At 59.9% G+C, this 23,382-nt stretch overlaps 3 protein-coding genes across 6 annotated transcripts in view; 2 read left to right on the top strand and 1 right to left on the bottom strand.

The window, feature by feature from the left end:
* Positions 1-1,205: 1,205 nt before the first annotated feature.
* Positions 1,206-5,633, bottom strand: SGSH (N-sulfoglucosamine sulfohydrolase). Its single transcript, XM_067308096.1, has 8 exons — positions 5,449-5,633; positions 4,903-5,063; positions 4,510-4,615; positions 3,751-3,901; positions 3,228-3,384; positions 2,950-3,031; positions 2,646-2,849; positions 1,206-2,166 (listed from the first exon to the last, which is right to left on the bottom strand). The coding sequence occupies exons 1-8, from the start codon at positions 5,567-5,569 to the stop codon at positions 1,607-1,609; spliced, it is 1,542 nt and encodes a 513-aa protein (XP_067164197.1). The 5' UTR covers positions 5,570-5,633; the 3' UTR covers positions 1,206-1,606.
* Positions 5,634-5,740: 107 nt separating this feature from the next.
* On the top strand, positions 5,741-14,671 carry SLC26A11 (solute carrier family 26 member 11). 2 transcript variants are annotated; one of them, XM_067308386.1, is made up of 16 exons: positions 5,741-6,142; positions 6,487-6,679; positions 6,865-6,950; positions 7,886-7,965; positions 8,519-8,661; positions 8,986-9,161; positions 9,422-9,494; positions 9,911-9,961; positions 10,738-10,798; positions 11,196-11,251; positions 11,376-11,516; positions 12,065-12,192; positions 12,635-12,734; positions 13,081-13,214; positions 13,712-13,784; positions 14,079-14,671. In XM_067308386.1, exons 1-16 carry the CDS (start codon positions 5,945-5,947, stop codon positions 14,168-14,170), a joined length of 1,785 nt encoding a protein of 594 aa, XP_067164487.1. In that variant the 5' UTR covers positions 5,741-5,944; the 3' UTR covers positions 14,171-14,671. The 2 variants fall into 2 exon arrangements, with proteins under 2 accessions (XP_067164487.1, XP_067164486.1); XM_067308385.1 differs by having other exon boundaries at positions 13,078-13,214.
* A 3,163-nt stretch (positions 14,672-17,834) lies between these two features.
* RNF213 (ring finger protein 213) overlaps positions 17,835-23,382 on the top strand; it is a 55,727-nt gene continuing 50,179 nt past the window's right edge. Inside the window, exons 1-4 of one of the 3 annotated variants that reach the window (XM_067308365.1) lie at positions 17,835-18,203; positions 19,898-20,217; positions 21,409-22,080; positions 22,769-22,941. In XM_067308365.1, coding sequence (XP_067164466.1) covers positions 18,095-18,203; positions 19,898-20,217; positions 21,409-22,080; positions 22,769-22,941 — 1,274 coding nt within the window. In that variant the 5' untranslated portion in view covers positions 17,835-18,094. The remainder of the gene's footprint in view (positions 18,204-19,897; positions 20,218-21,408; positions 22,081-22,768; positions 22,942-23,382) is intronic. The other 2 variants (XM_067308362.1, XM_067308363.1) reach the window with 2 other exon arrangements.

The raw sequence follows: 23,382 nt of genomic DNA, 5'->3' as shown, positions 1-23,382 counted from the left end.
AGCGTGGGCTCTCCCAACCCCAAACCATGTATTGCCTGTCCTAAAATTGGTGCTACCCTCTGGCCCAGCCCTCTCCTTGGTCGGGACACCACTGGCTCCAGGGTATCAAAATCCTATAGGGCCATCGTGGCTGTGCCTTGTCCTGGGCCTGGTCCCCTGAGGCGGCAAGTCTCCTTGCAGACAGTGAGGAGATCCGAGCTGCCCCAAGGTGGGGGAGGATCCCCCGTGCCTGCTCCCTGCCCTGGCCCCTGGTGCCGGTGCCGCTCTGCTGCGGCGTGCCGGCGAGGCCGGCTGGTGGCTCGAGGTTTCCCGCTGTTTTTCAAAAAGGCCTTGCAGCGCCATGGAGCCACAGAAGAGCTGGACGCGCTGGATGGCGCGCGGAGCGAGGAGGCTCAGCTGGACAAGCTGCCCTGCCTGCACAGCACCATCACGCCCGAGAGCTGGAGCGACCTGGACTCGCTCGAGGGCTGTGTCCGAGCAGCCGCCGCTCGTGAGCAGAGGAAGATGGTGTGGATAGCACAGGACTTGGGCTGAGCCCTGAAGCCAGGGAGAGCAGGCAGAGGGCTTTGATGTCAGCCACGATCCTGGGCCGGGTGCAGGGTCCGGATGGGGTAAGAGGGTCTCTGCAGCCATCTGTAAATGACCTGCTAACAACCAGGCTAATGCTCAACCTCGCTGCAGCCTGGGCCCATTAACAACGGACTACCCATGACTATTAATTTGGGATGCTTTCTGTCCCCTTCCCTGTGTGAGTGGCTGGTAGCTGGCACGGGCCAGGGCAGCTGTAAGCTGGGGGTGCCTGGTCTGACATCCTCCCCCGAGACCAGGGTGCTGCTGGAGCTGCTGCCGGGGCCCTTCTGCCAGCGCTGGGCCAGGCCCGGGCCCCTGCCTGGAGCTGACCCGGCTCTGGCTTCTTGTTCCAGGTATCCCAGCCTGGCTCGCAGTCCTCTGCAGTCCCCAGGCACGCACACTCCAGAGATGCTGTGCATTTTGTATATTTTGCTAAATTAAACCGTATCGGTACTGAGTGTTGCTGCACGCTTGCTGGTTTTTGCTGGCCCCAGATTGCCTGTTTCCGCAAGGACGAGCAGGCGCAGATCTGTCCCCCTGCAGAGAGGTTCACAGCAGGAAATGCTCTAGGGAGACTGCAACGTGGAGCGCCGCAGTGGAGAAACGGCTCTGGCAGGAAAGCGCCAAACTCCAGGTAAAAGCTGAGACATTCTCCTCCAGTGGCTTTATTGAAAAGTAAGTTAGCATTACAGCTTTCCTGGCTGAGAATACAGCCGAGACCCCAGGGCAGAGGATCCCTTAGGGCCCCAGGGACAGGTGGTGGTTGTGATACAGAAAGCCCAGCCTGGCGTGTGACACAGGAATTTGGGTTTCTGCACCATCCCAACCTCGTGCCAGGCAGGCAGGGTGCAGCACTCCGGCCTCCTGCAAGGCCACGCCAGCTCCAGGCACTGGCATTGCACCTGATGGAAGTGAGCGTGGCTGCTCCCTTGGCAGCACGGGGTAAGGACAGGGGAGAGGGCACCAGGCCTGGCAGGTGCCCGGCATCACCCTGCGGCAACGGGTGCTGGAAGGCGTCAGCAAGGCAAAGTAACGGTCACAGTTCATTGTGCAGCGGCTGGCACTGAGGGTTCAGCTTCTCCTCCAGGACAGCATCAGGGGCGCACACCCACGGGTCGCCGGTGTCCCACTGCCACTTCAAGAGCTGCGTGCGAAGCAGCTCGAAGACTGCGGCATAGCGGGGGTCAGGCGCCAGGTTCTGGCTCTCGGTGGGGTCACGGCTGCAGTCAAACAGCTCCCAGCGGTCCCTGTAATAATACTCGTGCAAGGTCTTGTTCCAGTGGGTTGGCTGCCCGGCTGTGGTCCGGTTGAGCAGGTCTTGGAAAGTGGGCGAGATGTAGAAGTCCTGGTCAATGGGAAAGGGCATCTTGTAGTTGAGATTGTGAATGAGGCGGAATTGCTGATGCTGGATGGCCCGCATGGGATAGTACATGGTCACCTCATGGTGGCTCTGGCTGCTGAAGGCTGTGGCCCAGGGCTGCTCCAGCTCCAGTGCTGGCAGGAGAGATTTTCCAGTAAGCTGCACTTTCTTTCTGCCAAAGATGCTGTAAGTAGGGTAGGGGATGGAGAACCAGTCCAAAATGGTCGGTGTGAGATCTGGAGAGGAAGAGAAGGGTGAGAGGAGGGGGCTGGCACTTGTGGAAGGAAGCTCAACCCCAGAGAGGTGGAGAAAGGGCTCTGGGGTCTGCTGCTGCATAGGCCACAGGTGGTCCATGTTCCTCCCCTCCCACTGGGGCAATTTGGGTTGTTCAGACAGCTTTGCTGCAGGAAAGGAACGTGACAGCCACATGGGCCTGGAGCTGCTCCAGCTCTGGGGGGATGTAGCTGAGTCCTGGGCTGATGTTCCTGCAGGGCTGGGACACAGCTCCTCCATGGTCCTTCCTCACCTTTCCTGGGGACCAGGCATCCTGGCTAAGGACGGCAGGCATGCCAATGCCAAGAGCTGCAGGACTGACCTCAGCCCAGTAGGGAGAGGACCCTGGGTTTCAGCATGCGGAAGGCAGAGGACAGACTGTGACGCTCAGGCACAGCTCTGCGCATCTCTGCCCTCTCTCCCAGAGGGCACAAGCTCTTACCTAGGAGACTGGCAAAGGCCTGGCTGACCTGTCCCCAGCGCCCGCTATGCTCAGGGGAGGAGATCAGCAGGGGCTCAGCAGTGCCTGAACGGTAGAGGTTGGTCCTGCCGCTGGGGAAGGGGATGCCGTTGTCAGAGGTGTAGATCACCAGCGTGCTGTTGTGGAAGCCAGCACGCCGCAGTTCCTCCAGGACCAGCCCGATGCCTGCACAGAGAGGGGCAGAGCTGAGCCGGTGCGGGAGAGACCTCGGTGCACGCAGGCGTCAGCCTGGCCCCAGCGTCCCCCTTCCCCGGCCGCTCCCCACCTTGGTCCATGCGTCCGATGGTTGTGTACTGGGCTGCCAAGTCTGCCCGGGCAGCTGGAGTGTCTGGAACAAAGTGAGGGACCTAAACAGCGAAAGAAAAGGGGCATGTGGCAGCCTTGTGGGAACCGCTGGGAAGGGGGTCACAGACACGCCGGGCTGGGCTTCACCAGCCTTCACCCTGCAGCGCTGGCTGCAGTGACGAGGGCTGGCGCCAGCCCACGTCCTCCCCTGCTCCGACAGGCGGCTCTCGCATCCCGCACGCCTTTCCGGGCTCCCACCTGCACTTCCTCCGGGCTGTAGAGCTGCGGCTTCCAGTCAGGGATCCAGCCCATGCCGCTCTCTCCATTGCCAAATTTCTCGCAAAAGGCCCCGTATTGGGGCTGGGAGTGCCCACAGCGGTGGGGGTCGTGGAAGGCGATGTAGAGGAAGAAAGGCCTAGAAATCGGAAGCAGGGAGGCTGACAGCGTGGGGTGGAGGTGGAGGTGGTGAAGGAAAGGGCTGCCCAAGCACCCGGACCTTCTCTGGAGTGTGGAGGGATTCAGTGCGTGTGTGGACACCACCCAAACCCACCGCAAGACTCCCATCTAATCCGGGGTTCTGTTTGTGGGGAGACCCGGAGAGAAGACGTCCTTTCCTATTTGTGACCAGCTGGGACGTGGAGATGTGTCTTCAGCAAAGCTATTTCCCCTGCCACACGAGAGCTCGTACTCCCTGGTCAGAGACCTTTGTCTCTCCCATATCCCGCTTGTAGGGTGTTCCAAGGGCACAAGGCAATACACAGGGATGCACAGTCCGTCTCACCTCTCATCCTGGCTCTGGAGGAAATTCCGGACAAGCACTTTGATTCGAGTGATGTTTCTCCCAACCTGCAAGACTGAACTGTTCTCCTCTGTGTATGCAAAGTCAAAGGGGTAGACAGCCTCTGGGCCAACGTGCTTCTTCCCAATTATCCCTGCAAAGAACGCGGATGCACGGTGCGTCAGGAGAAAAGAGGCGAGCACGGGGTGCAGAGCTGGCTGCTGCTTTTATCTCCCTTTTCCCTGGAGACTGATGCAAATCATCTGCTCTAGCGCTGGCTGCACAGAGGAAATGCTGATGAAAGTGGAAGATGCTGCTCATTTCTCCAGTCGTTTCACTGGATGCTGCTGGCTGCAGAAGCACTTCTGCATCTGAGCAGAAACTGGGACCTACACTGGAACCACTGCCTCAAATCGCAGTTGGAGGTAAGTGCTAGAACAGCTAAGCAGCCCAGGAGGAGGTTCGAGTCGAGCAGGAGCCCTGTGTGAACCTGGGAACTGGGAAGGAGAAGGGCTAGGAACAGAAGTGGAAGTGGGCCGTTCTCCCAGAACGAGGGCAGAGGCACGGAGGGAAGGGGGAGCAGCACGGGGGCAGCAGAGGGGAAGTGAAACGAAACTCGTGTCAGCACAGAATAGGGGTGTGTGTCTAGTCAGTGGTGTCTAACTCACAGGTCAGTTAGTTGCCCAGCTCTCCTGCCTGATGGGGTTCGAGCATGGAGGAGGAGGGTTTTCCTGCCTGTTTCACTCGCCCTGGACTCTCTACCTGTCCGGATATGTGCTTGGCTGAGCAGCAGGGGCAGGCTCCGCACACTGTCGAAGGAGTTGAAATGGTGCACGTCCTGGTGCAGCCCGTACATCCCATTCTGGTGCTGCAGACACAGGGGAGACAGAAAGGTTGGATGATGCCTGCCAGCCTGGCCCCCCAAACCAGCCCCAACGCTGCCGGTGTGCGGGGTGGCACAAAGCGTGGGTGCTGCGGCTGCAAAGCCGGGCAGCAGCTGGGGAGGCAGGTCCCAGAGGGGAGGGCAGAGGGCTGGTCGTGGGAGAGCAGGGGACGTGCAGGGATCACCAGGTCCTGCGCGTGTGCCGCAAGGACGCAGGCTCCGCTCAGGGAGCGGCAGCCCTGGTGCCCCCCGGCGCGTGCAGGTGGCCCTACCTGGGGTAAGCCGGTCAGGATGCTGGCCCGGCTCGGGGAGCAGCTGCTGACGGAGGTGAAGGCGTTCTGGAAGACAACGCTGCGCCGGGCCAGCGCGTCCAGGTTGGGTGTCTGGATGGCCGAATTGTTGTACGCGCCACTCTCAAAGCCACCATCGTCCGCTGCAGAGAGGAAAAGGAGGTGCACGGGGCTGAGCTCGGCTGCCCTGTCATGCTGACAGGGTCTGACCCGCCACGGCGTCTCTAACTCTGCAAGGCAGGGCTGCAGGGGACACGAATGACGCTGCAGGCTGGGGAGCACCCTTGGGGCAGAGGGTTTTGCCCCCTCTTGCAAGGGGGGCTTAGGTCCTGCTGCAGGCCATGGTGCCCTGAGCACTGCGCTCAGGGGCTGCAGCAGGACTCCGGGGGCTCGTCCCTCCCCGGCCCAAGGGGTGCAGGCGGGGGAGCCCCCAAAACTGCGCTGGTGCCGCTGTCCCGCTCCTGCCGCCCGCCGGCTCGGGGCAGGGGGCGCCGGGGCCGGGACACCCGAGCCGGCGGCCGCACTCACCCAGGAGCAGCAGCACGTTGCGGGCCGGGGCCGGGACCCCGTCGAGCTGCAGCGCGCCCAGCAGCAGCAGCGGCAGCAGCAGCAGCGGCAGCAGCAGCGGCGGCAGCGCCCGGGGCCGCATCGCGCGCCGCCGTCCGGGGCCGCCGCTGCCGGGAAGCGGCCGGGAAGCAGCCGGGACTCGGCGGCTCCGGCTCCTCCTCTGCCCCGTCACATGAGCCGTCCCGGGCGGGGCCCCCGGATGCGCCCGGGGCCGCCGGGAAGGAGCCCGGTGCCGGGGGTTGCACGGGCGGCCCCGGCGCTGCCTCCCCCGGCGCACGGGGAGCTTCGGGCCCCCCCTGCCCGCAGCAGGGTAGCGGCGGGCCCGGAGCGGAGCAGGGCTGAATTTTGCCGGAGCCGCCTTGGCGGTGCTGCTGTCCCCGCAGTCCCGGGCAGGGGGTTCAGCCCCTCCACAAAACCCCGCTGAGCCGGGGGGCTCCGCGCCCTGCCCCGCGCAGCCATGCCGGCACCGGACCCCCAGGACCCGGCGCGATGCTGCTCTTATCGCGCGGTCCAGAAAAGGCTCCCTATCCTCAGCTGGCTTCCCCGGTACTCTCTGGCCTGGCTGCAGCTCGACTTGATCGCTGGAGCGACCGTGGGCCTGACGGTCGTACCGCAGGCGCTGGCATACGCCGAGGTGGCCGGCCTGCCTGTCCAGGTGGGTTGCGGTGCCCTGCAGCAGCCCCGAGCTCTGCGTCTTGCGTAGATTCAGCCGCTACCTGTTGCAGAGGTGGAACTGCAGGACGGCTGCGTGCGGCCTGGGGTCACTGCAGGGAGGGCAGGGGCGCAGGACGGGTTGGGAGGCCGGAGGCTGATCGTGTGCAGTCATTCATTTTTCTGGGACAGGATCCACAGATGCAATGTGTTTGCCTAGGACTGACTGTGGACTCTGGCGGGATCTCGAAGTAGCACAGCCCTCCCTTCATCCAGCCTCCTGGAAGTGTGTAGCATTTCCCAGCTCCGAGTGTCGTGGCGCTGAATGCTCCTTTTGTCCCCGTGCAGTACGGCCTCTATTCCTCCTTCATGGGCTGCTTTGTCTACTGCTTCCTGGGAACTGCCAAAGACGTGACGCTGGGTCCCACTGCCATCATGTCGCTGCTTGTCTCTTCTTACGCGTTCCATGACCCTGTCTATGCCGTCCTGCTCGCCTTCCTGTCGGGCTGCATCCAGCTGGCCATGGGGCTCCTACGTCTTGGTGAGATGCTCTTGTCTTTTATAGCCATGTTTTTAGGATGTTGCTTATCCTGTAATTGTCCCCTCTCCTCCCTTGCGTCCTCTGAGACTCTGGGGTTGTGCTGCTAACGTTCACAACAGCTCTGTGTGCGTGCAAACACCCTGCGCTCCCTGCAGCCGATTTACTGTCACCCCTGTCCCACGCAGGTTTTCTTCTGGACTTTATATCCTGCCCAGTCATTAAAGGCTTCACCTCAGCTGCTTCAATCACCATTAGCTTCAACCAGGTCAAGGTAGGACCTGCTGATTTGCTCTCAAGTTCTTGTTCACAGGACGAGTGTGGAGCTGGGATGTTTAGTGCTGGGCTGGGCGCGGGGCTCGGTGGCAGAGGAAGGAGGCCGCGAAGGGCACGCGGGTCCCACTGCCAGGGCTTCTGGCGGGCCCCGACCCCTGAGCACCCCTGGTGAGCCACCTGCCCTCTGAAACGCACCCTCCTCCCTGGTGATAGCCAGGAGCGGGAGCTGGCGGCAATCGGGACACCCAGTGAAACCATGAGGCATGTTTGATTTGGCCACTCGATAGCGGTGGTGGATGACTCTTTCCGGCCTGCTGAGATTGGCTGTGAGGCTTGGCAGGTTCAGGGCTCCACCAGTCCCTTGCTGGTGTCTCTGGGGTCTGAAGTATTTGGGCTCTTCTGGAGCAGCAATGCTTCCTTTGTGGTTAACCAAAATCAGACAGGCCGAGGGGGGTGGTGTGAGGCTTTGCAAGAAGCCTGAGGGCTGATATTGGCTAACGACTGCGGTTGCAGCTAGTGTTTCTGCAAGGAGCCTGGGAGCTTGCTGCTGCTGCCTGCCAGCAGCATGCAAAGAGACATCGGGGCTGGGTGGGCTGGGGATGGGACGAAGATCCCAAACAGCTTCTTACTGGGAGGTTGTGCGTAAGCAGGACGGGGTGGAGGCACGCTCAGGGCCGCAGCGCTGCAAAAAAATTAGAGCTAGGGAACCTCTGAGGTCTCCCTGCATGGGGAGAGGTCCTTTCCTGAAGGCTGCGTGAGGGAACATGATACAGTCCCCGATGAACCTTCCTGACTAGCAGACGGCAAAGACCTTGCGTGTGCCAGGGCCCTTGGGGAGGGACGTCGCTGAGCCCCCGTACTTCTGGCTGTCCCCCCCGAACACTGGGAGCTGGGATGGTGTGGGGTTTCACGAGGCTTCACCTTTTTGCACAGAACATCCTGGGACTTCAGGGAATCCCTCGGCAGTTTTTCCTGCAGGTGTATCAAACGCTGAGGAGGATCGGAGAGACCAGGTCAGCGTCTGTCCCTGCACCTTCCCTGCTCCGTCCCCTTCCTGCAGGTGCAGGGGCCGTTGCTGCTTTGCTACAACCGTCTCTTAGGTCACACCAAGCTCCTCGGACCAATTTCTCGGTCTCTGCTCAGTGCTGTGACATGAGAACATGTTCTCTGTCCTTTCCATCTGTGCTGGAAATTTGAAGATGGGGGGGTACAGGGGCTCCTGAGTCACTAGAAGGGGAGAGACAGGGCACGTTTGTCCTATTTTCTGCTCCCAGTTAGGTAAATCAGATTTTGCCAGTCCAAAAGCACATGCTTGAGACCATCTGCGTGTAGCAACCCCTCCTCCAATTTTTGACGGTCCAAGAGGGGAGCTCGAAGATCCCTGCGTCCCCCTGGCCCCTCTCAGGGCCGCCAGGATCCCTGAGAGCTGGGCTGCTCCCTCCGGAGCTGCGGCCGCTCCCTGTGTAGCAAGCGTATACGTTCTTCTTTCCTCGCGGGAGCTGTTGCAGTAGCTCTTCCTGTGCACTGCAGCGCGTTCGGGTTGGCATCGATGTGACCTGTTTGCAGGGCTGGGGACGCCATCCTTGGGCTGGCCTGCCTGGTGGCACTTACAGGGCTTGGGGCAATGAAGAGTCGCCTCCCCAGAGCTCCCAGTGTGGAGCTGCTGTCCACCAGGGTCAGTTATCGCATCGTCTGGATCTCCGCCACGGGTGCGTTGGCCTTTCTCTGCCCTTTCTCTTTCCCGTGGCAGTCCTTCCTGTGGTCTCAGCCTCTTCTGGAGCAGAGGAAGAGGGGAGACCTGCAAAGAGGAAGAGATAGCCTGGATCTGACCGAGGCAGGCAGGGGCTGAATCCCAGAGGTGGATTGGGGAGGATGAAGTCACCTGGATGGTCCTGCCACTGTGCATGCCCTTTCCTAAGGGTAGAAAGACTCCAACGCCTGCCCCCAGTCTGGGTACCTACCTCCTCTGGTCCCTCCTGCTACCTCGGGGCTCGTGGCAATGTTTCACTGGAGGTGTCTTCTCTCCACTGTAGCACGCAATGCCCTCGTGGTCCTGTTTGCTGGCCTGGTTGCTTACTCCTTCCAGGTGATGGGCTCTCAGCCGTTCACGCTCACTGGGAAGATCCCCCAAGGACTCCCTGCGTTCCAGCTGCCGCTGTTTTCCGAGGTCGCCCCCAACAGCACTGTCCCCTTCAGCAGGATGGTACAGGTGGGTGCTGCCGGCTGGCTGGAGAAGGCTGGGCTCCCCCAGGGATTGCTTTCTTGTTCCTCAGGGTCATTTTAAATAGCTGAGCAAACCTAGGTGCAGGGGAATTCCTCCTGGGAAGGGGCAGCTCCTTTCTGCTCCGATCCCTGGTCGGAGGGGAGACGGGGCTGTGCAGCGTTGCGGGAAGCGCTGCAGGGCGTCCCGCCGGAGCTTGCGTTTGCTGGCTTTTCTCTTACAACATTCACCTTGTCCTTCTCTCCCAGGACATGGGAGACGGCCTGGCCGTGGTCCCGCTCATGGGACTGCTGGAGACCATCGCGATCGGCAAGGCTTTTGGTAAGGCTGCGTCAGGCTCCCGGCGCCTTCGCTCGCAGGAGGGGTCTCGCAAGGGGCCGGGGTCTCGCAAGGGGCCGGGGGCTTCGCTGCTCGCCAGGAGGCGGCGGAGGGGAGGGCCTGGGGCTGCCCTTGCTGAGCCGGGCTCATAGCGTGGGGCGGCAGGAGCGGGCCCCGGGGAGCGCTGCTGGGGGGACGCCCCGTGGACCCCCCCCTTCCCCTGGCCAGGCGGTTCCCGTGTACCCGAACGGGGAGCGGGCACGGGGGTGCCCCCCTCGCTGCGCCGAGGTTCAGCGTGCTCTCGGCTCTGCTCCCACGCCCCGGCGGGGGTGCTGGGACGGGGCGCCGGCGCTGCCCCTCCGCGCCGCGGACCCGCGCTCCAGCCCGCGCTGGGCCGTGCCGTTGTCTCTTCCTTCCAGCCTCGCAGAACGATTACAGGATCGACCCCAACCAGGAGCTGCTGGCTATGGGTAAGAGGCCGCTCGGAGCGGGGCCGGGGGAGGCTCTCTGGGACGGTGCCGTGGGAATCTGGCCCGAGAGCAGCTGTGTCCCCTATAGATCCCCTATAGATCCCCTTTCCCGGTGGGAACTGGGAACCAGCCCCTGGGCGCTGGATGGAGGGGGCCTGTGCCGGCCCCCTCGGGGACCTTCTCTGTGCGTGAAGGACGAGCAGGACACGCACAGCTCAGGGTACGAAGCAGCTACAGACGCACAAAAGATGGCTGGGAGCTAACAGGCTCCTAGGTGAAGCCTTAGCTCGTCTGCCGCCTCGATAAGGCACCTGCAGCGTTTTGCTAGTTGGGCAGGAGGAGAGCGGCCGGTCCCTGCTCCCGGGAACACGTCCTTCGTGGTGCCGAGTCGCTGCCTGCAACTCCCTCTTCTTCCCTTTGGGGTTTTATATCTTTCCACAATGGTGTTTATCCTTCCCAGTCCTCGAGCGCTCAGCGATCCCCATCTCAACAGTCCTACCCCTATCTGAAGTTTTGCCTTTCTTATCCCCCGTGCTCCCCTCCGCGGCCTGATCCCAGCGAGGAGGCGGGATGCTGCACGGCACCACCGGGTCGGGGTCGGGATCAGGGCCAGCGGTCCCCCAGCAAGTCCATAGTGACGAGGCAGGTCTGAGATCGAGCCGGCGGGTCCGCGTCCGGGAGGAGGCGAAGGCAGGGAGACGGGCTGCTCCGCCGGCCGCCGGGCAGTGCCTCCGCTGGCTGCTGCATCCACAGCCCTTCTCCTTCCCCCGCCGCAGGCGTCACCAACGTCCTGGGCTCTTTCGTCTCCTCGTATCCCGTCACGGGCAGCTTTGGGCGGTGAGTAGCAGGCTCCGGAGCGGAGGCTGGGGCTGCGGGACCCTTGTCGGGGCTCTGCAGGATTTTGGGAGCAGGGTTGCAGGGACCCCCCGGGCATCCCTGCACCCGTGTCCGTGTCCCCATCTGCCCCCGTTGGCTTCTGAGCCGTGGGTCACCTGGCCGCCTGCCCTCTCGCCTTCGCTTCTCGCGTGCCCCGCGGTGCCTCCGGAGGCCGGGAGCCCTGGCTGCGCTCGTGTTTCTCCCCACGGGGGCTGGTTTTCCCCGTCCGCAGTGCCGTCCGCGCCCCGGTGGGACGTGGGGCTCGGGGTGCAGGTGAAGAGGGGCCGCGAGCCCCCGGCGTCTCCCGCGCCCCGCAGGGTGCCGCAGCCTGGGACGGCGGCTGCGCTTTGTGTTTCAGGACGGCGGTGAACGCGCAGACGGGTGCGTGCACCCCCGCGGGAGGGCTCGTCACAGGTAGAGGCCGCGCCGCCTCCCCGGCCCCCCGAGCTTCGGGCGGCTCTGCAGACCCCCCGTGCCCGGCACCGGCGTCCCGCTTCCCCCGCGTGCCGGGGCTCACGCGCTCCCCACCTCCCCGCAGGGGCCCTGGTCCTGCTCTCGCTGGCCTACCTGACCTCCTTCTTCTACTACATTCCCAAAGCGGCGCTGGCTGCCGTCATCATCTGTGCCGTGCTTCCCATGTTCGACGCTGGCATCTTCAGGACGCTGTGGCGGGTTAAGAGTACGGCCGGAGCCGGGGGCTGTCGGATCCCCCGTTGGATCCCCGCTCTCCGCACGGAGCAGTCGCCCTGTGCGAGGGCGGATGAGGGATGCTGTAGCCTCTTGGGGCCGCCAGTGGGGACTCTGACTGCTCTTCCCCAGGGACACGTGTCCCCCCGGGTGCCAGGCAAGAGGGGAAGATTTGGCCAATAGCCCAGAAGCACCGGAGCCCTTTCCCTTTCCGGGGGGCTGTGCGTAGCCAGCAGCTCTGGCCTGGGATTTCTCCCTTGCTGATCCAAGTGCAGGCTAGAAGGGCTCTGCCCTTACTCCAGTGACTCTCCTGTCCTCAGCTGCGATGGCCTTTGGTCCTATGGGCCCAGATTTGAGGCCCGAAGCACCAAAAGTTAGGATTTTGCATCTGCCCAGGCAGTTCCTCCCACGCTGCCCTTCGCTCTTCCCTCTGCTGAGTTACAAACCGGGCACCAGGGATTTTCTGACGCAGGTGCCATCCTGGAGGGCCCTGTTGCACAAGGACAAGGTCCACCCAGGACTCGGTTCTCTCTCTTGCAGGGCTGGACCTTGTGCCCCTGTGCGTGACGTTCCTGCTCTGCTTCTGGGAGATCCAGTACGGCATTGTGGCCGGGGTGCTGGTCTCAGGGGTTCTCCTGCTCTACCCCATTGCCAGGCCCCCGATAAAGGTGGGCTTCACCTTGCCTTGGATGCGCTGGGGCCAGCTGGGCTTGCCGAGAAGCGGGGAGTTGGGAGAGGGCTCCCTGTGAGCAGCAGGTCCCGGGAGAGCTGGGGTGCAGGATACTTTTTCTGTCCTGCTTCTGCCCTATCCCACCTCCCCAGGCTGCCGTCGGCGCAGTGCAGGGACCCATTTCAAGGAGCGCAAGGCAATGACGATCCAGAAAGCTCGGAGCTGGAGGGAGGCGTTGCTTTCCCTGTTTGTGCTGGGTGTTTGCAGGAGGGCAGCTTCCATGAGGGATGTGGGCTCCAGCACGTTCCCCGCCTGCAGGAAGGACGATAGTTCGCTTTGTCACGCGTGCAATTTCCCCTGCTTGGGGAAAATGGCAGCCTGTGCGGTGTCCTTCAGCCCTCCCAGTGACATGCCACCCTCCGCTCTGGGGTCTCGCGCAGGTGTCCGACCGGGGAGAGCTCCTCGTGCAGCCCGGGAGCAGCCTGCATTTCCCAGCCATCGAGTACCTGCGGGACACCGTGTGCGGACGCGCTCTGGCAGGTACGGCGCCTGCGTGCCGGCCCGTCGCCTTGGCCCGGTGACCTGCAACGCGGTGCCCACCTGCATCGCTTCCGTGAAAGTGACCTTTTTCCGAGGAAAATTAAAGAGGGACTTTGGGTGGGATGTTTTGGGATTTATGTCCAAGTTTATCTCCCTCTCGCGTGATCTGGCTCTAAAGGAGCAGATTGCACGTGTGTGCGCTCTGGCTGGTTGAGGACAGGACGCCCAATGGCCCAGCTGAGGTCAAATGCAGCTTTTGAGCTGCCTGATCCCGCAGGGCTGAGTCCCCCGGGATGGTTAATTCTGGGCTCATCAGGGAAACGACCGCACGCTCTTCTTCCAGCAGCATCTTCACCGTGCTCCGTCATCCTGGACTGCCGCCACGTCAGCAGCATCGATTACACGGTGGTGGTGGGGCTGGCAGATGTGCTGCGTGAGCTGCGCAAGCGAGGCCTCTCCCTGACCTTCCGCGGCCTGCAGGTACGCGGGCAGCAGAACCGTGCCCGTGTCCCGCTGCTTCCCATTGCTCCAGGCATCAGCTGTGTTCTCCAGAGGAAGGGTCCCTGCAGATGAGCCCAGCCGGATTGCCTTCCCCTGCACCGGGGGCTGCACTGCAGCTTGCAGGGAGCCTTTGGGCTGCGCCAGCTCTTCAGGGCCCCGGTGCGAACTGCTCCCCTCTCGCTCGCAGAGACGTGCCGCGGGGAAGGCCAGGGCCCAGCGTGGCTGTGGACTGGCTGCTCACGGCCTGCTCGTGGGACGCAGCTGCCTCTCTTTTGGCAGCGCCTTCATCTCAGGGAGGGGAGGCTGCAGCCTGCGCGTCCAGCTGCAGGGTGCTGAGCGGTGGGGAAGGGCTGCGTCTCTCACGGGCCGGGCGTGCTCACCTCCGCCCGGGGCTCTTGCAGGACTTCCAGCCTCTGCAGAGGCGGAAATCTGTCAGGGCCGTGCTTATCCCAGCCTGTCGATTTCTCTGCCCTCAGGACGACGTTCTCCAAGCCTTGCTCTCTGCAGGCTTAGAAGAGTTCCAGCATTTCACCAGCTGGCAGGAGGCAGGTGAGGCTTCGTGCCGCCCCGGGGCGGGAAAGGCTGCGGCTTCGCAGCGGTGCTCCCCGAGGCTGCCGCCACGGAGGGAGGCTCCGGAAGACAAGCCTGGGAGCCAAACCCTCGGCACCAAGGGCTGCAGGACGGATGGGAGCGGGTGCTCCGGGGCTTGGTTCCCAGGCAGGGTTCTACTTCCTCGGAGCTGGAATCCGGCCTCTGGAGAGCAGAGCGCACCGCGGTGCTGGCAGGGCTTGGTGAGCCCTGGCTTAAGCGTCTCTGTTCCGCTCTTCCCGCTTCCCTCCTCAGAGCAGTGCGGCGAAGCGGAGCCGGGGAGCAGCTGGGCCCTGCTGTTCCCCTGCGCCGAGCGCTCGCCGCTGGCCACGGGGTGCATCCAGTGAGGCAGCGGAGCGGCCCGGCACCTTCGCGGGGTGCATCTTGCCGAGGCAGAGCCGCTTCCCATTGCCCCGGAGGATGGATGTCGTTGTGAGAACGAGAAAACCGGCTTCCCCCAGTTGGGCTCCTTGTTTCGCCGTTGCTGTGTCCCGGGGCCACGCGGAGCCGTGCCGTTAGCCGGGTCCGCGTGGCACCGCGCGGGGCCAGGCTCCGGCATGCAGGACCCGCCGTGGATCCGGCGCGCTGCAAAACCTCGGCTGTGCCACCCGCCGCCCGCCCTTGCCCGGCTCCTCCCGGGCACCCGAGGGGCACGGAGCCACGGCAGCGGTTTGCTCGCTGCTCGCTGCGCGGGGGAGCGGGTGCGCGTGGTGGTGCTAAGCAGCGGGACACGGGGCCGGAGCTCATGGGAAAGAAGCTTTCCTGACGCTCCCCCCTGCCGTGAGGAGGTTTCCTTTCCAAGGCAGAGTTCTGCACAGGCTGCAAAATAAAGCAGTAATTAGAAATGATTGAGCGTGCATCTCTGCCTGCCTCTGGGGAAGGCTTTTTCCTGCTGCGGGGGAAGGAGTGACTAAGCTCATTCCTAGATACCGCTGAGCGGGGAAAAGAAACTGAAAGCGGCGCGCTGCGGGAACTCTCGTGGCCTTCCTGGAGACGTGCTGCTGCACTGCTGGCCAGAGGTTTTGCAGGTTCGGCAAGGAGGGCAGCAGCATTGCTCGGGAGCCGCGGGGCTGGCAGGAGCTGCCGTGGCGGCTGCAGGAATGTTTCTGCCGCGGGGCAGCGAGCCGCTCGCCCTGCTCCTCCGGCAAAGAAGCGTTTCCCAGCAGTGGAGGCGCATGCACAAGCCCCAGTGCCTGCTCCCCGTCCGTCTCCCCAACCAGGGACCACCCTGGAGAAGAAGCAGGAGGCAGGAGGAGGCTCGGGCTCTTTACTGGGGAGAAGAGGAGTAAATGCACCGTCTCCTTCACAAGCGCCCGCACACGTGGTGCCTGGGGGCCGAGGGGGAGGCTGAATGCTGCTTCCTGGGCTGGGAGACCAGGGAGAGTCTTCAAGAGAAGACTGAGACCCGCACGGGGCAGGAGACGCGGCTGCGGTGTGGAATTGGTTTGCCTCCACCCGAGCAGCCAAACCAGAACGCAGAAAGGCTTCACGGGAGGTTGGAAAAGCTGCTAGATCTGGTGCGCAGCACGGGGACGGAGCGACAAGCACGTCTCCGGCAGGAGCGCCCTGCGCCGGAGCGGGCAGCGGGAGCAGGCAGAGGGGGACTTGGCCAGTGGCCCAGCTGCTTGCACCGGCCACAAACTGTTCCCTGTGCCGGAGAGCTGGCCGGGCGCTGGAGGAGGGAGCTGTGCTCCTCCCTCGCTAATGCCTTCACGGGCTCCTTGCCATGAGGCACGTGCTGGAGGGGTAGATAAACAGCCTGAAGCTATTTCTTTTTTTTCTTTTATTTTGCTGCCAGTGCACCCACATACACGACCTTGTCTTTCCCCCAGAACAGCCTGGGCACGGGGGACATCAGTGCGGCAGTGAAGATGCTCCCCGGGACTCTCCGGTGCGAGGCACAGGTGCGTCGGTCCCGCATGTCACAGTTGTTCTGCACTGGAACCCAAATCGGATTAATAAAAAGCCTCTTCTAGAGCCCTCCACAAAGGGCTTAATTGTTTGAAAGCTCCCAGCGCAGAAGTGCCGGGCAAGCAGGGCTGGTCCTCGCTGCAGCACGTAACCAGACGAAATGTCGTTCCCGCCGATTCCCATTTTGCAGCGTGAGCAGCCGCCCCCCACTCCCGGGCCAGCTCGGGCCCGGCTCTGAGCTGCTCCATTGGTGCACGTTCCCTTCCCGCTCCTTTAACCCGCTTCCCGCCGGCGTGCGCAGCCTTACTGCTGCTCAAGCAAACCTCAGCGTGCGACGGCAACCGTTCACCACCGCTTATTCCACGCCAGAGAAAACGCGTGGGAATTCTGCGAGCTCCTCCGGGAGCCTTGCGGGGACGCGAAGCACCCGGCTGCGGGAAAAGGGGCAGCTCCGGGGGGAGCGAGGCGGCTGGCTGTGTCGTGACGAGCCCCGCACCCACGGCGAGCCCCGTGCCCACGGCGAGCCCCGCGCCCACCGCCCCGACGGCGCAGCTCCCCGGGGCGCCGCGCACCGCATCGCGCGGCCGAAGGGCGCCCAGAGCCCGCGCGTGTCTCCAACACGCAGATTGTCGGAAATTGGGCCCGGCGCGGCGGGGGACCGGCCCCCCCCCCCCCCCCCCCCCGGCGGCCGCTCGGTCGGTCGGTCCGCGCCGCCGGGGCGGGGCCCGGCCCGTCCGTCCGTCCGCCCGCCCGTGACGTCCGGAAAGCGAAACTTCGCCAATTCGCCTAAAAGCGAAACTTCGTCGGGGCGGGCGGCGCTGCCGGAGCGGCTCCGCGGAGCGGGCGCCTTGCGGGAGCTCTCGGTCCCCGTCCCCGTCCCCTCGGTGAGTGCAGCGCCGGGGCCGGGGCTCGGGCTCGCGGCGGTCCTGGCGGCGGGGCACCGGGCCTTTGCGCGCCGGGGGGGGCTCCCGTGGCGGGCGGGTAGGGGCGCCCGGGGGGGTCCCCGAGCCGGGGCGCGCCGTGCGGGGCCGGGTGCCGCTGGGTGCGGGGATGGGGCAGGGCCCCACCGCGGCCCCCCCCCGTGCACCATGACCCCCCGGTGCACCGCGGCGCCTCCGACCTGCCGGCGCTGCCCGGTGTGTCCCCCTCCCCCCCCCCCCCGTCCCGGTGCACCGCGGCGCCTCCGACGGCCCGGGGCTGCCCGGTGTGTCCCCCCCCGCCCCCCCCACGGTGCACCGCGGCGCCTCTGACCTGCCGGGGCTGCCCGGTGTGTCCCCCCCCATGGTGCACCGCGGCGCCTCCGACGGCCCGGGGCTGCCTGGCCCCCGGTGCACGCTGACCCGCCCCCCCCCCCCTCCGGGCACCCCGCCCCCCCGGCGCCCCCCGGTGCCCCCGCGCATGCTGGGAGTTGCAGGCAGACCCGCCCCACTGCCCGCCGGCCCGCACCGAACGGGCCTCATTTGCATTCTGCCGGCCCTTTGCCGCGCCATTGGCCCAGCTGCCAGGCTGTTTTGCATATCCCCGCCCTCTCCGCAGCGGCCGGAGCCGGTGTCCATCGGCGGGGACAAGAGATGAGTCATTTGCATGCGGGCCCCGCCCCCCAAGGGGGTCAGCCCCGCCCCCCCGGGCGGCCCAGGCGAGGGCCGGGCCGCCCCCATGGCTGCGGCCTCCGCGGCCTCGGCCCGGCCCCGGGGGCGGCCGCTGCCCTCGGGGCGCGGCCTGGGGGCCGCTCGCTCGGAGAAGCGTTTGGGGAGCGGCCCGGCGCCGGGGCCGGGGCCGAGGCCGAGGCCGAGGCCGGGCGGCGCGGCCCTCGCGGGGGTCCTCGCCCCCTGCGTGGTGGTTTGCGGACGTGAGGTAAAGGGGGGCCGCGAGCCGAAGGGCCGCGGGAGGCGACGCAGCTCGGCAGCGCTGGTCGAGGAGGGGCAGAGTCAGAAACTTGCGTCCCCAAACGCGTTTATTCCTAAAAGGTTTCCACGCAGAGTGGAATATGTTTAAAAAAAATTTTTTTTTATATATATATATATATTTAATATATATATATTTTATACACACACACACACACACACACATATATGTATATATATATTTTTTTTCTGCTGTTCTACCCCAGGCTGTTAGTTGTGCCCAGCTAGGGTATGAGGCGGTCCCTTTTGTGCCCGGCAGTGCTCTGCGAAACCTTCGCATCCCTGTCTTGCTTTTTCAGTTTGTTTCCTGAAAATAGAAAATGAGCAGGGGGAAAGATGGCATGGCGAAGGTTCGTTGTTTTGCGTTAATTGCTTGTATTTCTCTGTCTGCCCCGTCCCGTTCTCTTCCCCGCCGTGGTTCCGAAAAGCTTAGCGCAGCGTTTGCGCCGGGAAAGCATGAAGTGCCCCAAGTGCGGCTTTGTCTCTCAAGATGATTCTCCCAACTTCTGCAGCAGCTGTGGGGCCCCGCTGCCTCCCGGCACCAGCACGGGGCACAAGGAGCCAGGTAGGAGGGTGCGACGTGGGGCGAGCGGTGGGCGACGACATCGACATCGGGGGCTGGCTGCTGCGCGGCCACCAAAGGCTGAGGGCAGCGGCTGGTTCTTGTGCCAGCCCCGGCACTTACGTGGCTTGTCTGGAGCTTTCCTTGCTTTGCAGTGACTGGAGGGGGATGGAAAGAAGGGTTTCAGTCTTTGATACCTCCCACGCATATGCTCCGCACTCAGCTCTCCAATGCTGAACTGGTTCCCGTTTTGCCAGTGAACCGGTGCCGTTTCTATGGAATACAGCGCTGCAAACACCAATTTAGTTTCTACTGAACCAGAATTTCCTATCCTCATAGTACTGTTAGGTTTACAACTTCCTGTCTGTATTTCTGTCTCTTCTTGACAACATACTAATTTTGCCTCCACCAGTAGTAAGAGATTTGAGTACACAGAATTAAAGCAGTTACACTGGAGGAAATATTGCCTGATCCCTTCTCTGCTTAAAGAGAGAAAGGCCCAAATCACCAGAACAGCTTTTGATGTGTTGAAATGAAGAACTAGGTCCTAAAAGAATCTGCTAAATCAGAATTGGCCTGTTGTAGTACTGACAAGATCAAATCTGTATAGATCCTTATGCAATCCAGAATGGCAAGGTGACAAACCTGAGATCTTCAGGTTTTAAATGCTGTAGGAAAAATGTCCAAAGCATCTGTTCTGGTGGTCCCAAAGCTTTGACCCTGCTCTGTCATAAATATGCTCTGAGGGACCAGAGAGTTCCCCCAAGTAAATGTGTGCAGATCAAGCCCTGTCAACAGAGGAGTTGCCGAGGAGCAGTGACTCATGCAGGAGTTTAAACTCTTTGGATAATGGCATGACATTAAATTAGATGTGAAACAATATTGCAAAGGATGTTTGGTTCAGACACAGAACAACCTGCTGTCGTTAAGCATGGTGCACCCTTCAGGCTGTAACACTCAAAAGGGCCATGAGCTGACCTTCACCTTGATGTGTGTGTGCTCCTGCTTCCAAAAATACCCAAAAGAAATCAATGATGTCCTTTGGTGTTGGTTGATCTCTTCTCAAAAAGGTTAAGTGCTTCTGCTCTCTAAAACAGGGCAGGGGCAGTGCTGAAGAGCCTGTGAAACAGATATATAGAAGATGGAGATCCATTCTGACACTTGGTTCAGATCTGAGCTGCCTTTCCACAGAAGGTTTTAAGGACTGGATGAAACTGTTGAAGATGAAAAGAGAATTTCCTATACCTTCCTGGACATAACGTTCAGCTGTGTGGAAGAGGTCACACAGCCAGTTAGGAGAAGGTTAAGAAAGCTGAGAAATGCCAGTGTCCTGTCACTGTACGTCTTGGGGATCCTTGAGAGTTTTAGCAGGCAGTTGTGGCTCACAGAGCCTGCTGCTTTGGCAAGTAGCCTGTTAGCTGGAGGTAGAATAAAGATAGATTGGTACCTGAACACAGTAATTTCTTATCTTAATTAATCTGCTACTGACTGCAGGGGCCTAGGAGAAGGAAAGAGGCTCTACTAGGGTTGGAGATGGTGTTATTGCTAGTGGTGGCTATTGAAGAGGAAACAAAGCAGCTCTTGTGTGTTGAACTGATGCATTTAATGAGCAGCAGGCCCTGCTTGCTCACCAGCAGCTGAGAACTGTTTTCTGTCCTGACTCTTTAATTTAACAATGAACCTTGCTTCCATTGCAGAAAGAGGAAAGGTGAAGCCAGCTCCAGTCCCAGACGCAGGAGTGGAGCCTGGAGGAAAGCTGAAGGGAGAAGGTGCTGATGGGCTGCTTTCCACCACTGAAACAAAGGAGGAGGGAGCATTGCTGCTGGAGAGTGTAAGAGCTTTGAGCAATACCTCAGAGACCACACCTGAATGCACTGCAGGTGGGTCGCCTTCTATCACCAGACCAAACGAGGAGGAAGAGGCATCGCTGCTGGAGAGCATAGGAGCTCAGGGCAGCACCTCAGAGACCACACCTGAATGCATGACAAATGGTTCCTCTAGAAAGTCCCAGCGGAAGGTGAGGCTCTTTGTCAGTGCTGAGGAGCAGGAAAGGCTGCTAACTTTTTGCTCTGTCTTCCCTAATGCAATGAGACAGGGTCACATCACCACTAATCCCTTTTGCCTGAATCTGGCAAATTTGACAGTGCTGCCTTTGTTTCTAGGCAAGCTCCAGATACATTTGTTTGCATTGTAAATGTGCATGTGGACAGCTGACAGCTACCCCTAACAGTACCTTTGTTACATTGAGGGAAACGCTACAGGATTCACTTAATATCCTGTTCCGCGTTACTGGTGAGAAAGCCTTGAATATTGAAAATACGTAATTCTCAAGAATTACTTGCATTTCACCTAATCGCCTTTAAGCAACTTTAATTAGAGAATTTAAAAAGTTTTTTCTGAGCAGTCCTTTTTTGTTAACTTATGACTTAAAACAACCTTGTAATAAAATGTCAAAATTTCTGAGATTCCCAAGAGTTAAGAAAGAAGCATCTCAGTCATTTTTATTTGAACGAGCTCAGCAAGTCTCACTTGCATCAGACCTATAGGACTATAAATCAGATGAGAACTTACTGATTTGATTTTTAATGGCTGCTGAGGTACAGTTCTTTGGATTATGGCTCGTGATTCTTCCTGCATCAGCACTGACAGTCCGTGGTTTTCCAAACATGTCAAAGCTGGCATGCATCAGTATAACCTTCAGATGTATCACTTTTCCTTGCTGTCCCCCCCTTCCCTCATCTGTGTTGTGCAATTGCATGGGGAGCCATTGGGGAGCTGGGTTATAACTCCCACCCAGTTATTTTTAAGACACATCAGGTCTCCAGTGTAGTTCATGACAAGATACCTGAACCTGCCGAAGGTAATAAGTGTGGCCTAGTCTCCTCAGCCATCTTGGTTTCTCTTGGCCTAGTTGCTGCCTTTAGGCCAACATTCAGGCGAAGTACACTTACGTAGTTCAGAACTGAGTTAGAACTGACAGTTTTCACTTTCTCTTTGAACTGCAATGCGATGTTATTGTTTGGTTCCAGTTTTCATGGGTATTTACGATCAGATGGTAGCTGGTCTTGTCCCTTCTCTTCATGATAATTCTCCCTTAACCCCACACAGCAAGATGATGTTTGTACTATCTGCAGTGAGAGAGGTGGCAAAGAATTTCTCTTTTACTGTGAGTAAACTGGTATTTTGTGTTGTTCCTTCTTTTTCATAGAAGAGAAAGAAGAATAAAGCAAAGACGAATCCTTCTGACTCTGGGGAGCAGAACTCTTTGCCTTCTCTAAGCACAGCACCAGATCAAACACCGGAAGTGATTGATACACGCATGGTTCCACGAAGCAGTGAAGTGGCCAAACCTCAGGCTGATTTACTTGGTGGTGACAGTGGAGGTGTGCGTGAAAATGATAGTGTCTTGGGTCACTTGGAAAAGGAGGCTCAAAGTCTGGAAGTGATCGCGAAAGATGGTCACAGCAAAGTAGACACGATGACCCCATCAAAGCGGAGCAGTGCTGGTAATGTGGATGCCCCATCTACAAGCTCTGCGGCCTCAGAGGAGAAGGTGAGGAGTGAAAATACTGCAGAGCATGGAGAAACAGTCAGGAGTAACGTGGAAGGGGACAGTGGTGCATCTGACACTGGCCAGCTTCCAGAAACCAGGCTGGATTCCCAGTCCTTTGGCAGCAGAGACAAACTGGCCTCAAAGGCAGACGGAACAAGCATCTCCTCTGGATTTCCCCCTGATGTAGGAGAACCTGAAAGTAAGCCCGCAACATCTTGCACTGCACATCAAAGTCAAGATGTGGAGGCTCCACCTGTGGTCAAAAACTCACAGGCCAGGAAGGGTAAACAGGAGAGCAACCGGCAAATGAGCTCTTTGACTTCCAAGGTAAATGTGTGAATGAAGACTCTTGTGAGTATTTGGTCATGTTGGAAAATGTTTCCCTTTCTTAACTTTGATTCCCTTTTTTGTAGTCAATAAAGTTGAAGTTCATGAGGTTGAGCATATGGAGAGAAAGCAGTGGCACTATAAAGTGTCTCTTGTGACTCTTTGTTCTCCTGTGTGTTAGTTCTAGCACAGCTCCAGTATTGAATGGTTGCTCAGTTACTACCAAGAGCTGTGAACTTGTCTGTTCTCCAGACAGCTCTTCCAGGAGTGTTCTCCACTGAGATATGTTATATCTCCTCTAACCAAGAGATCTTCATGCTATGTAGGAATCCATTCTCCTGTCATGGATAGACCTGTTAAGCTGTAAATTGTTCGTGGTTATCTTTCATTTCCTTTATGCTCTGCCCTCTGGGGGATCCATGGCTTATTGACCTGACTTCCTCCAGTTGTGTGTGTATTGGATTCCTCTTGCAATCCATCCTCTATTCTCCTTAACAAGCAGTTTCCCCTGACTGCGTTTGTCTTGATGAGGGATTGGTGTTCCAAGAGGACAAAAGTATGAAGTTAGCTGGTATGCTTCATGTTCTGGGTATCTCCTACTGTCGGAGGAGATGCTGAACAGTTCTGTTGATGTTGTACTTCCAGGGTCTTCTGACTTAATTTCATACTGTTTATGCTCCTATTACAGAAGGAAAATGCAAAGGAGAAAACAAAGACTCAAAAAGAGGAAGTACGTGAAGCAACTGAGAAAAACATAAATCAGACCAAAGGGCCAGAGGTTGCTAGAAAGGGCAATGAAAACAGTCACAAGGACACAGAGCAGCAAAAGAACCAGAAATCCGTGGATAAGATTGAACAAAGGTGAGAAGATCCTTGCTGCTTCCCAGCATTTTCCACTTACAGGATTTGGTGCAAGGAGGACTCCAGACAGAGGCAGGGGATTGAAGTACTAAGATTAGGTCTTCATGTATCTTGTGTCTGTGGAAATAGAACTGGACTTAAAACTGAAGCAAACTGCTGCTCATGCAAAGGAGAGTTAGTGCTTAATCAGGAGTTGCAGCACAAGTCATATACTGACTAATGCGGTACACTTGGCACTTAAGTCCTTTTGAATATCTGATGAGTTAAAAAAAAAAATTTTGTTTTCTTATTCTAACCTGTGGCCAGGACTGCTTCACACATGTGATTTTGTGGGTTAAGTATGTGAAGAGCTGCTTTGGTTGGAATAACTTGTTTTGCTCAGTGGGCGTGAGCTGGAAGAGGGGTAAAGCACAGCCGTTTCAGGTTACACAGATGTTATCA

The sequence above is a fragment of the Apteryx mantelli genome, chromosome 19, assembly GCF_036417845.1.
Source record: "Apteryx mantelli isolate bAptMan1 chromosome 19, bAptMan1.hap1, whole genome shotgun sequence".
Lineage (NCBI taxonomy): Eukaryota > Metazoa > Chordata > Aves > Apterygiformes > Apterygidae > Apteryx > Apteryx mantelli.
This window is presented reverse-complemented; position numbering and strand designations above follow the sequence as displayed.